At 44.3% G+C, this 16,337-nt stretch overlaps 1 protein-coding gene across 1 annotated transcript in view; it reads right to left on the bottom strand.

Moving 5' to 3' along the window:
- Positions 1-1,455: 1,455 nt before the first annotated feature.
- Positions 1,456-16,337, bottom strand: part of ak4 (adenylate kinase 4) — a 48,783-nt gene continuing 33,901 nt past the window's right edge. The window contains exon 6 of the mRNA XM_055642068.1: positions 1,456-4,456. Coding sequence (XP_055498043.1) covers positions 4,333-4,456 — 124 coding nt within the window. The 3' untranslated portion in view covers positions 1,456-4,332. The remainder of the gene's footprint in view (positions 4,457-16,337) is intronic.

Here is a 16,337-nt window from a genome sequence, read left to right on the forward strand (position 1 = left end):
AAGCCACAGCCAAAGGAGATGTAGATCGCCGACTCCAAACAGTGTCTGCCATCATAGTCAGTTATGCCTCTGAAAGATTTGGCCATCGCGAGAAAGGTAACACCAAGCCCAACCACCTACACCATGGACCACAGGGCCACCAAAATACCCCACCGCCTACCCCATGGCCCACACCATGGACCACAGGGCTGGAGCTTCGACCACAAAAACCCACAAGGCATCTCCCACCAGGAGGAACCACAGGGCCTACCTACAATACATCAAAGGTGGCTGGAGCTTCGAAGAGCAGAGTGGCACAAAAGAGGAAGTACAGGGAGCATCTCCGTTCATTTCCAATCTCTTTGGCTTTACCAGGCGAACCAAGACTTGGCCGACTCAACAGATGAAGTAAAACATCCTAAGGAAAAGAGGGAACTTATGACCGCTCCCATCAGCCCAGAGCAGAGTGGCACAGGAGAAGAGGAAGAGAGGGAGCTAGGAAGTGAGCTGCGTTCATTTCCAATCTCTTTGGCTTTACCAGGATCTTACTTGGGGACAAGAAGAGTGGCCCAGCCTCATGTGCTCAACAGATCCCGAAAGTAAATCTAGTTTCCTAATCCATGCACTGCCCTGAGGCGATCTAATGAGGGCACAAGGTGGTTGCTGGAGCTTGAATCGGTGCACAACGCCACGCCCATCAATCCTTTTATCAAAGCAGGAGAGAAGCCTCGACCACAACCAAAAACAAGGACGGGCCTCCTCTACACAGCCACTGACTGACAGCTGCACGTCGATTTTTCGAGGATGTAACTAGTAGCGTGGATAGGGGAGAACTGGACATCTGGACTTCCAGAGTTTCACATCTAAGGATTAGAGCCGAATGGCTGAAGATGTGGAAGAGAACTGGCTGAGGAAGCAAAGAGTCAGTCAAATGGCGGCAGTGACTAGCTCCGCAAGCCTCTACTGGGACCCAGGCCCAATAGTGGATGAGGGTACCATACATAGTGTTTGAGGAGGCGCTACCCAGAGACTCCTTCGTGGGCACATCTATGGAAGATCTTGAAAATGTGTTATATTTTGGCGAAGGGGGAAACGGTGGCCGATGGGAAAGGGGACCAGACGGAGGTACACCGAGGAAGGTTGGATCCCAGAAAAAGAAAGCGAAAATGTTGGCTCTAAGAGGAACGTCAATCTACTCCTTGGTGAGACTCCTCAGCAGCTGCCTCCAAGTCTCTTGGGGAGAGGTCGCTATCGGGATGTCAGGACGCCTTATGAGCAAGACTGCACAAGGTGGTTTATACAGAGAGCAGATAGCCACTGCCAAAATCGGTAACAGGCTAGCAAACACCACCACGCCCCTTAAATAAATCAATCACTTTTATCAACAGCAGGAGAATCTCTGAAGCCTCGACCACAAGGCCAAAAACAGGGACGGGGCCCCTCTACACAGCCACTGACTGACAGCTGCACGTCGATCTGGGCAAACAGCTGAAATTTTCCACAGCAACATCACTCCGGCCAGACATGATCATCACCTCCGAAGTGACAAAACAGCCGATCATTCTGGAGCTGACAGTGCCCTGGGAAGAGCGTATTGAAGAGGCTAACGAGAGGAAATGCGCAAAGTACCAGGAACTGGTGGAGATGTTCCAGGACAGCAGCTGGAAGACATAATATGAGCCCATAGAGGTGGGCTGTAGAGGCTTTGCAGGACGCTCACTCTGCAAAGTCCTCAACCAGTCGGGCAGTACGGGGCTGGCAAAGAAGTCAATCCGCAAGCGACGCTGCAAAGAAAGCCACAAGGTGGATTTGGGTTAAGAGGGCTGATCCGTGGGCGGTTGCTGCTGGGACACAAGTCGGGGCCTGATCAACCCCGGCTGGGCCGCCTGGGAGACGGTGTCCAATGTTGTGAGACCCGAAACACCCGATGACCCCAGGTCACATCATTGAGGATGCATCCCAGTGCATCTAGAAGAGGTATCTTTCACACTGCCTTACCAGATGTTTCCAAATCCACTGCAGGCTGGCTACAAACGGTGTGGTAGGTTATTGATTTGTAACCACCTGAATGTGGAACAGTAGAAAAGCAATTTATTTCCAATTTATCCAATAAGATCCCAATGTCAATCACTAATCAGTGCAGGTTCTAGTGTATCCATAAGTTATAGGGCCACCACCACAGAAGAAATCAAACTATTGAAAATCTTTGTTTCTGTACTTCCAAATCATCCTTGCCTGGTGACATGGATGTGCAGAAGGTTAAAATTGATTGTGGAGCTCATTTATAACTGAATAGCTTGTCAAACTTCAATGCTGTTCACAGTCTTGAAAAACCTTTACTTGGGCAAAGTGCCGGATGTCTTTGGTGCCAGTAAAACAATATGTTAATCAGGTACCAATGCTTTCATAACGGAATGGAAGGGAAATGTTGAGAGAATATTGACTAAACAAAAAGGCAAGATTTTATAGACTTCAGCGACATCTCTGTGTTCATCGATACAGCAGAGAGTAGGCACACCTCAGGGTCATCTTCCAGGCAGCCTCCCTTGCCGCTTAGCGACCAGTTGTGACCTGCTTATTTTCTCTACGCTCATTAATCCACGTGAGATGCGACTGCTTTTGGTGCCTAGTCCATCCAGGGTCAAGGCAGCAAAAAAAGGAGTGCAAAAAATAACAACCTCCCCTGATGGTTGTAATCTTAATCCCTATTCAATGACCTCTGATAGCATAGGGTTATTGGCAGTGATTAGGTGGGGACAGAAATTAATCTAGCAGAGCCACCTTGCCTGTGTGAATAACCTGCCTATATCCATTATCCGAGCCTTGTAATTAAGCCATCGTAATGATTGTAATATCATTGTAATGAATGCTGTTCACTCGAACATTTACCCAGGATTGAAGAAGTAGTCTGTGAATCTGTACAACTTGAGTTAACACCTTTGAGATATTTTTTTTTTAACTGAAGAAACATTTAGGAAATGGGACATTTGTTCTCAGGTTGACAAATATTTACCGTATATCACATCCATCTATTCGGCAAAGGCACCATTCAGATGAAATATGATGCAGACTGACTACAAAAGAATAATCATTTCTGTGTTAAAATGCCTGCATACCAAAGCTCCAAGCATTGGTCAGATAGATAGTGGAATATCTTTCATCAGAGGGTGGTGAATTTGTGTAATTCTTTGCCACAGAAAGCTGTGGAGGCCATCAACGGATATTTTTACGGCAGTGAATAGATAGATTCATGATTAGTACGGGTGTCAGAGGCTGTGGGAAGGCAGGAGAATGGGGTTAGGACAGATAGATCACCCATGATTGAATGACGGAGTTGACTTGATGGGCCGAATGGCCTAATTCTACTCCTATCACTTATGACCTTATGATCTCTTTTCCTCACAAATTGTAGGTATTAAAATTAAATAGGTTACAATTTATCTTACTTAGCTTTCCGTTCATCGTGAATCTGCCACAATATCAGCATGGTCTGTCTTTGTTCTTGGTGGTAAATAGGTGACGGAATATCAGTCACTGCTGTCTTTCTCTCCCAACAATCGGCTCCACTAAAACAATAAATGCAAATACTAAGAGGGTGGGTTGAGGGCCGACTAATTTTAATATGGGCAATGAAAGAGATATAGTTCCTATCTTGTATGTAAATTCAGAGAGTGTGTAGATTGGTCAAATGGAAAAAGTGAAAATTTAAAAGGAAGAACAGAATATTCTTGCGATTAACTCACACTGTTTGGGTCACAGCGAGTTTTATTCTATATCTAACTGACCTTAGAGTACAGAAATGGGAAACTCCCCTACTTTCATAGCCATCGCCTTGATGAAGCACAGCATTAGTTTCATTTTAAATGTATCTTGCATACGATTCTAGATAGAAAAATATATACAATTATGCTTTAGCCTTGATGGTCTGCTATGCTTAGAACACTGCATTACAAAAAGATAAGCATATGTAATACCCAAAAAAGTATTTGTAGAAATCCCAATTAAATAATACAAAATGACGTTATTCTGTGCTAACCCAGATATTTTATATTGTGAAATTGGCTGGAACACAGCTATATAAAATAAATGACTCCTGATATGCTAACCAGTTCAAAGGCTACCTGGAATGATATTTGAAAACATTTCACTGTCTCCATTTTGTTTCAATAACATTGGGGCAGAATGGTATTTAGAGGCTTCTAGAGATTAGAAACCCTTAACAATAATGGCACATGCTTACATTTAGAAGGAAAAAAAATGTTATCTTGAATCAAATTAAATAAAACGCTTTAGGTTCAAGGAAAAAAAACACTAGAATTTCTTTGAGCCCGGATATCGTCCATGTAAATTGGCTCAGCTTTGTCCGATTGGTGCTTCGATGTTAAGTGCTGGAATCCTGGCACTTAGTAGTGAATGAATGTACGGCCAAATCTTGTCTGTTTCTGTCCCAGAAAATGTGTGCAGAATTCCCTTGGTTCTGTAGAGAAAACAAAACAAGCTTCAAAAAGCAATGATCACCGTAAACTAATGGGTTCCCTGCAGCCCAATCTGCATAGTAGAGCATTGAATCAGGTAACTGGAGAATTGTCTTAAATCACATTTTGTGGATCAAGTCCACAACCTGCTTGAAAAGTATTGAGCATTCCTAAAGATTCATATCATTTGTTTCCTCTACAAATACATGAGAGATGGGACAAGAAACAGCCAGTTAACAAGAGACAGGCAACAAAAAGTATTAAAGACCAAAGATAGATTAAAAAAGCTGGTGTATTACAGACCATCTGCTCGAATTATCTTCAAAATGGCAAATCCAAATGTTCCCAAACAAAGCTACTGCTTGGGTGTAAAATAAACACTAGCAAAAGAAACATTCCCCATAACAAAAACAATGCTAATTAGCCCCATATGAATCCAACCACTGGGTTTCATGGAAGGCAACAGAGCATAGAATCTGGCGTATGTACATAAAGTCTGGCGTAAAATCAAACATCTGAACCTTCCCCACATAATTTGACTTGAAACAGGAGCTTTGGTCATTGTGCACCTTTGAAAATATGTACAAAGGAATCAGCATATAAACAGAATTTTGAATATGTATTATTACATCATCGCAACTTTATAAATAGTGAGAAATGTGTCACCCCAATTATTGCCAATGTAACAAAGATTGATTTGATGAACAATTCCTTAATGTTATTGCTAATTGTAATCTAAATTAGCTCATCCTAAGCATGCCTTATGCCAAGGATCAATCAGCAAGGTATTTTAAAAAAAGCTTTAAATGTGACAAATTCCAACATGGAACAAAACATTAAGGCATGGATCACCCTTTTCCAGATGTAGCTGTAGCTAGTCATCTTCCTCTGGCAAAGTACAGTGCCCTCCATAATGTTTAGGACAAAGATCCATCATTTATTTATTTGCCTCTGTACTTTGAGATTAATTATAGAAAAAAATCGCATGTGCTTGAAGTGTACACTGTCAGATTTTATTAAAGGGTATTTTTATACATTTTAGTTTCACCATGTAAAAATTACAGCTGTGTTTATACATAGTCCCCCACATTTCAGGGCACCATAATGTTTGGGACACATGGCTTCACAGGTGTTTATAATTGCTCGGGTGTATTTAAATGCCTCCCTAATGCAGGTATAAGAGAGCTCTCAGCACCTAGTCTTTCCTCCAATCTTTCCATCACATTTGGAAACTTTTATTGCTGTTTATCAACATGAGGACCAAAGTTGTGCCAATGAAAGACAAAGAAGCCATCATGAGACTGAGAAACAAGAATAAAACTGTTAGAGACATCAGCCAAACCTTAGGCTTACAAAAAACAACATCATTAAGAAGAAAGAGAGCACTAGTGATCTTACTAATTGCAAAGGGACTGGCAGGGCAAGGAAGACCTCCACAGCTGTTGACAGAAGAATTTTCACTATAATAAAGAAAAATCTCCAAACACCTGTCCGACAAATCAGAAACACTCTTCAGGAGTCAGGTGTGGATTTGTCAATGACCACTGTCCGCAGAAGACTTCATGAACGAAAATCTGAACAGAACACCTGGAGTATTGTGTACAGTTTTGGTCTCCAAATCTGAGGAAGGACATTATTGCCATAGAGGGAGTGCAGAGAAGGTTCACCAGACTGATTCCTGGGATGTCAGGACTGACTTATGAAGAAAGACTGGATAGACTTGGTTTATACTCCCTATAATTTAGGAGATAGAGAGGGGATCTTATAGAAACTTACAAAATTCTTAAGGGGTTGGACAGGCTAGATGCAGGAAGACTGTTCCCGATGTTGGGGAAGTCCAGGACAAGGGGTCACAGCTTAAGGATAAGGGGGAAATCCTTTAAAACCGAGATGAGAAAAACTTTTTTCACACAGAGAGTGGTGAATCTCTGGAACTCTCTGCCACAGAGGGTAGTTGAGGCCAGTTCATTGGCTATATTTAAAAGGGAGTTAGATGTGGCCCTTGTGGCTAAGGGGATCAGAGGTTATGAAGAGAAGGCAGGTACGGGATACTGAGTTGGATGATCAGCCATGATCATATTGAATGGCGGTGCAGGCTCGAAGGGCCGAATGGCCTACTCCTGCACCTAATTTCTATGTTTCTATGTTTCTAAATACAGAGGCTACACTGCAAGATGCAAACCACAGGTTAGCAGCAAAAATAGGATGGCCGGGTTACAGTTTGCCAAGAAGTACTTAAAAGAGCAACCACAGTTCTGGAAAGAGGTCTTGTGGACAGATGAAACAAAGATTAACATATCAGAGTGATGGCAAGGGCACAGTATGAAGGAGAGAAGGAACTGCCCAAGATCCAAAGCATACCACCTCATCTATGAAACACGGTGATGGGGATGTATGGCTGTATGGCTGCTGAAGGTACTGGCTCACTTATCTTCATTGATGATACAACTGCTGATGGTGGTAGCATAATTAATTCTGAGGTGTATTGACACATCCTATCTGCTCAAGTTCAAACAAATGCCTCAAAACTCATTAGCCGGAAGTTAATTACATTCACTCACTCACTCATTCATTGCTTCATACATTCACTCATTCATCACTCGCTCATCCACTCGCTCATTCACTTGCTCATTCACTCGCTCATTCACTCGCTCATTCACTCGCTCATTCACTCGCTCATTCACTCATTCATTCACTCACCATTCACTCATTCACTTATTCATTAATTCATGAAATTGAGAGCCTAAACTATATGTATCAATAACAAGGTAAATTAAACATTTTCACTAATGCCAGCTTGTTGTAGAGTAATAAGTCTTAACCATCTAATCTCGGAGCTGCCTGCGATAACTAACCGGGAAAAAGTGCTCCGATCACGGGGCCTATGTATTTAACATGGTGAAGCCGCGGTCTCAATTAAAAAGCGTCGGATTCGCGAACGCGGAGCCGCGGATCATCTCCGCGGGCGGGGGGAGGAGGGGGGGGGTTAGGCTGTACATAGTGCTGTCTGTAGTGGCCGTTTCCAGGCCCTGACCACGGGGGAATATTCATTGCACTTTATAGGCTGCCATTGGAGTGAGAAATGGTAAGAAATGGCTGATGTTTATGTAGAAATCAATTGGTGTATGTGAACTTAAACTTGAACTAATTTATCTATGGTAGTAACAGTGTTATTCTCATTAACATTAAGAAGAGGTTGAAATGTTATGGATTGAAGTCCATGCAGACTTAATGACTATGAGATGGGGTTTTTTTTGTAGCCTCTGCCTGACCCTCCACAGGGGAAGGTCTCCCCTGCCATTAATATATATGTGTATATATATATATAGGTATAATAATATATAGTTTAAATGGACTGCAACACGGAAATAGGCTGCTCATCGTGTAATATGGGCATTGGCCACTAGATGGCGCTTACTTTCCCGATCTCATTTTCTAATGAGTTTAATTAATTAATGTGCAACTTTCGGCAATAACGAATTATGACTTCCTTCTCAATTATTTTTCATCTAAATCTGTGGAAAATTTCATGTAGTTCTGTGACTTGGGTCATGAAAACTGATTTCTAGACACATTTTTGATGCTCGGCCCACAGCCTAAAATAGGTGAACTCATAAAGTTACTTCAGAGTGCTTATTTTCTCCAGTACCAGAGTACTGTGGTTAATTACAACTAACATTTTCTTCTTTGTTCTTTTAATTACATGGTCTCTCGTTATATTACCTACATCTAGTGTAGCTATTACAGACACAGAAAATGCGTAATTGTTAAAATGGGCTCTTAAATCTGACGGGATTTTTTTTAATGCATTCTGTGAAAGTTACTACATCCATTTTTTAATATGTAGAAATGTTTGTGGCTCATTTGCTCTTATTTCACTTGGTTTCATGAGTTACCTAATCCTCTCCCAGTTTTCTCCTATGTCCTTTTTCACTTCACCATCCTCCATCTTGATCTTATCATAATCCTCTCTTCAACTCCTTTTGTTATTATTCTCAACTTATTATTCCAATCAACTTTTCAAAGTTTAGTGGAAAGTAAAATAAACATTCGAGAGAGACTGGCTGATGAGTGATGGACTTGTTCCAACACCACTCTTACATTTCTGAACCCTAGATTCCATGTCTCCAAACCATGTAGCAAATGTTTCTTTTTTCTTATTTGTACATCTCCACAAGAAATCAACCACAACAAACAAAAAAGGGCAGTTGAAGTGCGTAGGAAAGAACTGCAGATGCTGGTTGTAAAAACCAGATAGACACAAAATGTTGGAGTAACTCAGCGGGACAGGCAGGATCTCTAGCAAGAAGGAATGGGTGTCCCATTCTACTATGGGTGACCAATTTCTTCTCTCCAGAGATGCTGCCTGTCCCGCTGAGTTACTCCAGCATTTTGTGTCTAAAAAAGGGCAGTTTTCTGGTGACAGTCATTTGCCCGGTTGTAGATCAGTGTCATTCATGTTATGAATCATGCTTTTGAAGTTACGCCCACTTGCTTTTACAGTAATCCTCCCTGCCTGTTTCCCTTAGAATTAGAGAGACGTGCTAGCATGAAGTCATCTAAGCTATGTCGTTAATAAAGTCTTTGGACCTTTATCTTGGTGTAAGGCTTCAGTTATTACTACAGTCGCAACACAACACCAGTCACATCCAGATAAGGCACAAGAAATAGCCCAGTATCTTTTCTTACATTTTCACCTGGAAGACTGCAATAGGGACCAATGCTTGATTCACATTACATGCTTGTGAACTTGCAATTTAAGTCGTAAATGATAGGAGTAGAATTCGGCCATTCGGCACATCAAGTCTACTCCACCATTCAATCATGGCTGATCTATCTTTCCCTCCTAACCCCATTCTCCTGCCTTCTCTCCATAACCTCTGACACCTGTACTAATCAAAAATCTATCTATCTCTGACTTGGCCTCTACAGCCTTCTGTGGCAAAGAATTCCACGGATTCATAACTAAATAACTAAATAAATGTCTTCTAATCTCCTTCCTAAAATAAGTCCTAGACTCTCCCACTGGTGGAAACATCCTTTAATTTAATATGAGCTAAGATGCTGTTTGACCATTAATCCTAACACAGCCCGTGCTCTAGAAGAATTTCCTTGCAGCTGCAGTCAATTCCATTCCATGTGTTTACACTCGGTGGGTCGACACATTTTCTCTATCTCTGTTGAGTCACCATTACGAAAACCAATAAAGCGGTGCCAACACCAGGCTGTTACAGAAAACAACAAAGACACCACAGTTTCCTTTCTTGGTTGTGGCCAGTCCAATTTGCATCTTTTAAAATAATATTACTGATGACAATTTATTTTTCCAAGAGATTCTTACTTCTTTCTTAAAGTACCATTATCTTTTATTCATTACATTTTATTTCATTATCATTTAGGACTGAGATGAGGACAAACTTTTTCTCCCAGAGAGTTATGAATCTGTGGAATTCTCTGCCACAGAAGGCAGTGAAGGCTAATTCACTGAATGTATTCAAGAGAGAGTTAGATACAGCTCTTAGGGCTAACAGAATCAAGGGACATGGGGAGAAAGCAGGAGCGGGGAACTGATCTGCCGTGATCATATTGAATCACGGTGCTGGCTCGAAGGGCCGAATGGCCTACTCCTGCACCTATTTTCTATGTTTCCATCTTGGTGAGTACTTACGAAACGTTTTGTAACCTTAGCTCAGTGATGCAAAACATTTACAAATGACTGTGCATTAATACTGACAGAAAACTGATCCCTTTCTCTGCAATGAAAGTTAATATCGAGATGTGATCTGTTTGCAAGTTGCAGTCTTCTTCTCCCTACTGGGAATTTCAATAAACTGTTCTTTGTTTGGACTCCAGGGCCTGCCAATGGTTGAACTAGTTAAAATGATTCGTGGTACAGTTCTGAGCACTTCAGATACAATCCCATATTTAAATCGATGCGATTTAAATTGACTGACTTCAAACAAAGTGAGAGTCGGAGGATGCTGCAGTTGGTCTCAGTTCCTTCCATTCAAAATAGCCAAAGATTCTGTTTTTAACCATTAATCAGTGATCCATACCAAATAGTGGATAGGCTTGGATTTTTGAGGGAAGATGGGATTGGAATTGGAATAATCTGTGAAGCTCTCCATGTGAAATAGCCTGCAATTTACTCACTGGGTTCAGATAGAAAAAAGTCAACATATTCAGGTAGTTTTTGCTCTACTCAGTGTCCCTGGAATCACTGCTTTCAAAAGAATAGTTTACAATGGTGTGAAAAACATTCTAAAGCAGGAACGTTTCAGAAACTAAAAGGAGGAAACAAACACAAAGGCAAACTATTGTGGATGATGAAAGCCTGAAATGAAAACAGGAAATGCTTATTTGTTACAGAAAGTACTAGAGCATCGTAGCAAGTCAGGCAACATCTCTGGGGAATATGGATAGGTGAATTGTTGGATCAGGACTAGGGTTGCCAACTTTCTCACTCCCAAATAAGGGAAAAAAAGGTCAAAACGGGATAAATTCCCGACGGCAATTCGTTGACCGACTCGTCTGTGGCTGGGTGAATGATGAGTTGGCCCGGGTGCTGGACTGCACACAAAGCCCAGCCGGCGGGCCAGCTGAGGAGTTTAGGCCCAAGCGACGTCGCTCGCAAAGTCTGGCACCCCATGCAACTCATAAACCGATGATTGGCCATGAGGAGGGGTTGTGGTGTCGGCGGTAAGTGAAGGTCCGAAGGTCGGACAGCTGGCCAGGCTGCCGACTGACGGGGCCATGGGCGAGGTGCTGCTGCTGCACTCCATGGGCTGCACTACGTCGGGAAGGGTGAGGTGGGGCCGGACGCGGGGCTCCGATCCGACAGTCCCCTCGACCCGAAAGTAGCAGTCAAATACGGGACAAGAACGGTCCCCTATGGGACAAACCAATTTAGCCCAATATACGGGATGTCCCGGCTAAAAAGGGACAGTTGGCAACACTAATCAGGACATTTCTTCAGCCTATCCATATTCTCCAGAAATGCTGCCTGAGCTACTGTTACTCCAACACTTTTGTGTATTTTATTGTACGCCAGCATCTGCTGTTTCTTGTGCTTACAATGCGCATTTTGAAATTGTTGTTCTTACAATTGAATCTGAAAGGCAGTAATGTGCTTAGCTGGAAAATGAGATGCTGCTTTTGATGCTAACAACATAAATTCAAGCAACAGCACCCATCTGTCAAATAAACACAGTACAGACTCTGTTCAATGCTGATTTCAACAATTTCTGGCAATGTTCACCCAGCATTTAGATAGACACAAAAAGCTGGAGTAACTTAGCTGGGCCTACCTGATACCTGATCCCGGTTGCTAAGCACTTTAATTCTCCTTTCCATTCCCACACTAACCTTTCTATCCTAGGCCTCCTCCATTGTCAGAGTGAAGCTACACGCAAATTGGAGGAACAGCATCTCATGTTTCACTTGGGCTGCTTACAACCCATTGGTATGAAAAACCAGCATCTGCAGTTCCTTCCTACACACTTCCAGCATTCATCTGCTTTCATTTCAAACATCCACATCACGTTACTTCTGTAATTTTAAATCACATACCATCAATTCCACCCCTTCCATGAAGATATTTTGTTCCCATATCTCTACCATTACTACCCTTTTCCAGCTTGCCACGCCATCTCTCCTGCCTTTTACCCCATTCACAGACAGACCATCATATTGCACTGTGGTATTGTTTAGCATTACTGCAAATTGCAGTACAATCTATGAGCTATTCAGTTGTTGCATTTGTTGGTATACAGTGTCCTCCATAATGTTTGGGATAAAGACCCATCATTTATTTATTTGCCTCTGTACTCCACAATTTGAGATTTGTAACAGAAAAAAAATCACATGTGGTTAAAGAGCACAGTGTTAAATTTTAATAAAGGCCATTTTTATACATTTTGGTTTCACCATGTAGAAATTACAGCAGTGTTTATACAGTCCCTCCATTTCGGGGCACCATAATGTTTGGGACACAGCAATGTCATGTAAATGAAAGAAATGAAAGGATGGCCACGATGGCGCAACGGTCGAGTTGCTGCCTTACAGCGCTTGCAGCGCCGGAGACCCGGGTTCAATCCCGACTATAGGTGCTGTCTGTACGGAGTTTGTGCGTTCTCCCACTGACCGCGCGGATTTTCTCTGAGATTTTTGATTTCCTCCCACACTGCAAAGACGAATAGATATGTATGTAAATTGGCAGGGTGCAAGTGTAAATTTGTTCCTAATGTGTGTAGGATAATGCTAATGTGCAGGGATCGCTGGTCGGTGCAGACTCCGTGGGCCAAAGGGCCTGTTTCAGCGCTGTATCTCAATTTATTTTTTTAAGTCATATATAGTATTTTGTTGCATATCCTTTGCATGAAATGACTGCTTAAAGTCCGCGATTCATGGACATCACCAGTTGCTGGGTGTCTTCTCTGATGATGCTCTGCCAGGCCTGTATTGCAGCCATCTTTAGCTTATGCTTATTTTGGGGGCTAATCCCCTTCAGTTTTCTCTTCAGCATATAAAAGGCATGCTCAATTGGGTTCAGATCGGGCGATTGACTTGGCCACTAAAGAATTTACCATTTTTTAGCTTTGAAAAACTCCTTTGTTGCTTTAGCAGTATCTTTGGGATCATTGTCTTGCTGTAGAATTAATCTGTCATCAGCTGTGGGTGTCTTCCTTGGCCTGCCAGTCCCTTTGCGATTAGTAAGATCACCAGTGTTCTCTTTCTTCTTAATGATGTTCCAAATAGTTGATTTTGGTAAGCCTTTGGTTTGGCTGATATCTCTAACAGTTTTATTCAAGTTTCTCAGTTTCATAATGGCTTCTACAATACAATACAATACAATACGGTTTTATTCGTCACATTGCACATAAAGTTCAAGTTAAATGAATTTGTCAGCAGCGGTACAATGATAAAGAACACACAATAAACAATAAAAGTTTAACACAAACATCCACCACAGCATTCATCACTGTGGTGGAAGGCACAAAATTTGGCCAATCCTCCTCCATTTCCCCCCGTGGTCGGGACCAGAGTCCAGAGTCAGTCCAGGATCGGCTCTTCCTCACCAGAGACCGCGGCTTTAGGTTGGTGTAGGCCGCAGGCCGGCGGTCGAAGATTTAAAGTCCCCGCCGCAGCCAGAAGCACCGCAGACCGCAGGGCCGGTGGTAGAAGCTCCCCTCCAGGGGTGATGTTAAGTCCACGCCGGGTCCGCGGTAGAAGTTGGCTGCGGGCCAGCGGTGGAAGCTCCTTCTTCTCCCGAGTCCCGCACGAGGGATCCCGGGCTGTGGACGCCGCGCCAGCTGGAACTCTGCAGACCGCAGCTTCCGGCTGCCAGCTGCCGCGGGCCAGCGAAACGGAGTGCTCCCCTCCGGCGAGCCCCAGCGAGGGCTCTCCTGCTCCACGCCGAGAGTCCACGCTGCGCCCAGCGCTGAAGCCCCGGGCGCGTCTCCAGGAAAGGCCGCCCGATCCTCGTTGTTAGGCCACGGGGGAGGCGACCTGGAAAAAGTCGCCTCTCCGTGGAGGAGGCGACCAAAATGGTTTCTCCCTCACCCCACACAAGACACACAAAGAAACATTAAAAACATACTTTAAAACATACTAAAAAAACTTATACCTGCATGAAGGAGGCAATTAAACACACCTGAGCAATTACAAACTCCTGGGAAGCCATGTGTCCCAAACATTATGGTGCCCTGAAATGGGGGGACTATGTATAAACACAGCTGTAATTTCTACATGGTGAAACCAAAATGTATAAAAATACCCTTTAATAAAATCTGACGATGTGCACTTTAACCACATGTGATTTTTTTTTCTATTACAAATCTCAAATTGTGGAGTACAGAGGCAAATAAATAAATGATGGGTCTTTGTCCCAAACATTATGGAGGGCACTGTATTTATCATTTTATCTATCATCATGTATACTGTGTATACTATGAGCATTTGAACAAAGTATTTCAATACATCCTGGTGTGCATTACAATATGAAGAGGTTCATGTTGTATGAACACTCAGTTTAATATTAAAAGGATACAGCTCACAATTAGTACAAAAGGGCAAGGTGTGTTAGCGTGTTGACTGTGAAGTGAAGACTGACTCCATTGACCGCTGCACCCCACCAGCTGTCCACCCAGATCGGCGTTGATTGGTCGGCCCAGAATACGGCAGGTCCACGCAAGAGCTCGAGCTCAACGAAAGATGGATCGAGACCAAAGTGGTTCGGCCACATGATGGCGCCACATGACACACGCCAGGTGATACTGTTGTCTGGTTGACCAAGGATCAGACACTTTGGCAAAGGCAAACGTGAGTGGCTTGTGGTCGGTGAAAGCTGTGGAATCCCTGCCCTCGAGCAAGTAGCGGAAATGCCGGATGGCCAGGTAGAGCGCGAGGAGCTCCCGGTCGAAAGCGCTGCATTTCTGCTCGGGGGGGGGGGAAGGCGAATACTTTAAAAGGTGAGGGGCTGCCCGCTGCCATTGATCAGTTGTTCCAGCATACCACCCATGGCTGTGCTAGATGCGTTGACCGTGAGAACTGTTGGTGCGTTGGCCCGCGGAAGTGATGTACCAGCATCGTTGCCTTTGCCTGCGCCTCCTTGGTGTTGTCAAATGCAGTCGTGGTTGCATTGCCCAATGCATTGCATGAGCTCTTTCGGCTTGTTGGCCAGGGTCTTGAATAGCAGTTGTATGATCCTGGCAGCTGCTGGCACGAAGCGGTGATAGAAGTTTACCATGCCGACAAACTCTTGGAGTCCCTTCACAGTTGAGGGTTTGGCAAACTTGCGAATGGGCTTGACCTTGGTTGGGTGCGGGACCGCTCTGTGCTGGTTGATGTGGCGGCCGAGGAAGTTGATGGAAGTGAGGCCAAACTAACACCTGGCAACGTTGATGGCTAGGCCATACTCGTTGTGCCTTTGGCAGAGCTGTCGAAGGTGTGCGTGGTGTTCCTGGTGAGAGCGGCTGGCGACGAGGATGTCGTCGAGGTAGATGAACACAAAGTCCAGCCCGCGGCCCATCGTGTCCATGAACCATTGGAAAGATTGGGCGGCGTTCTTGAGGGCAAAAGCCATGAGCATGAACTCAAGAGTCCGAACGGGATGATGAGGGCCGACTTGGGGATGTTGTCTGGGTGGACCGGAATCTGATGGTAGCCGCGTACCAGGTCAATCTTGGAAAATACCTTAACACCGTCCAGGTTTGCCGTGAAGTCCTGGATGTGAGGAACAGGGTACCGGTCGGCTGTTGTGACGGTTTTCAGACAGCGGCAACTGGGGAGTTATGATGTCAGGGAACTCTGCCAAGATCCTGGTGTACTCGTAGTTAGAGAAGGTCACCGAGCCGGGGTGGGGCGCAGTTAATTTTGGCGTGGCGCAAGGCGATCGACTTGAACGTCTCAGAATTAACGAGACATTGTCCTTCCACGTCAACCAGCAGGGAGAAAGCCTGGAGGAAGTCGGCACCCATCAGTGGTTATGAGACGTCAGCGATGGTAAAGATTCACTTGAAGCGATAGGAGTTGAAGTTGAGCGGGATCGTGCGGACCCTGTACGTTCTGATGTTGCTGCTGTTGGCGGCGGTCTGGAACGAGTGTCGGTTCCCGAGGGGGGCAAAACACTGACCTACACTCCCGTGTCAACGGGAAAACGCCGCTCCGAATGACGATCCCAGGTGTAGAGGAGGCCATGTTTTTGACCAGCCGCAGTTGCCATTACCGACAGCCGGCCGAGGCGTTTCCCAGATGCGTGCAGGGTGGTCGGCGTTAGCGGGCCTCGGAACACCACCTTTGGAGGTAGTAGCCCTACTTGTCCTTGCCGGCGCCATTCGTGGCTGACGTCACTGCCACTCCTACCATGGAGGTTGGGACCGCCCG

Source organism: Leucoraja erinacea, chromosome 10 (assembly GCF_028641065.1).
Source record: "Leucoraja erinacea ecotype New England chromosome 10, Leri_hhj_1, whole genome shotgun sequence".
NCBI lineage: Eukaryota > Metazoa > Chordata > Chondrichthyes > Rajiformes > Rajidae > Leucoraja > Leucoraja erinaceus.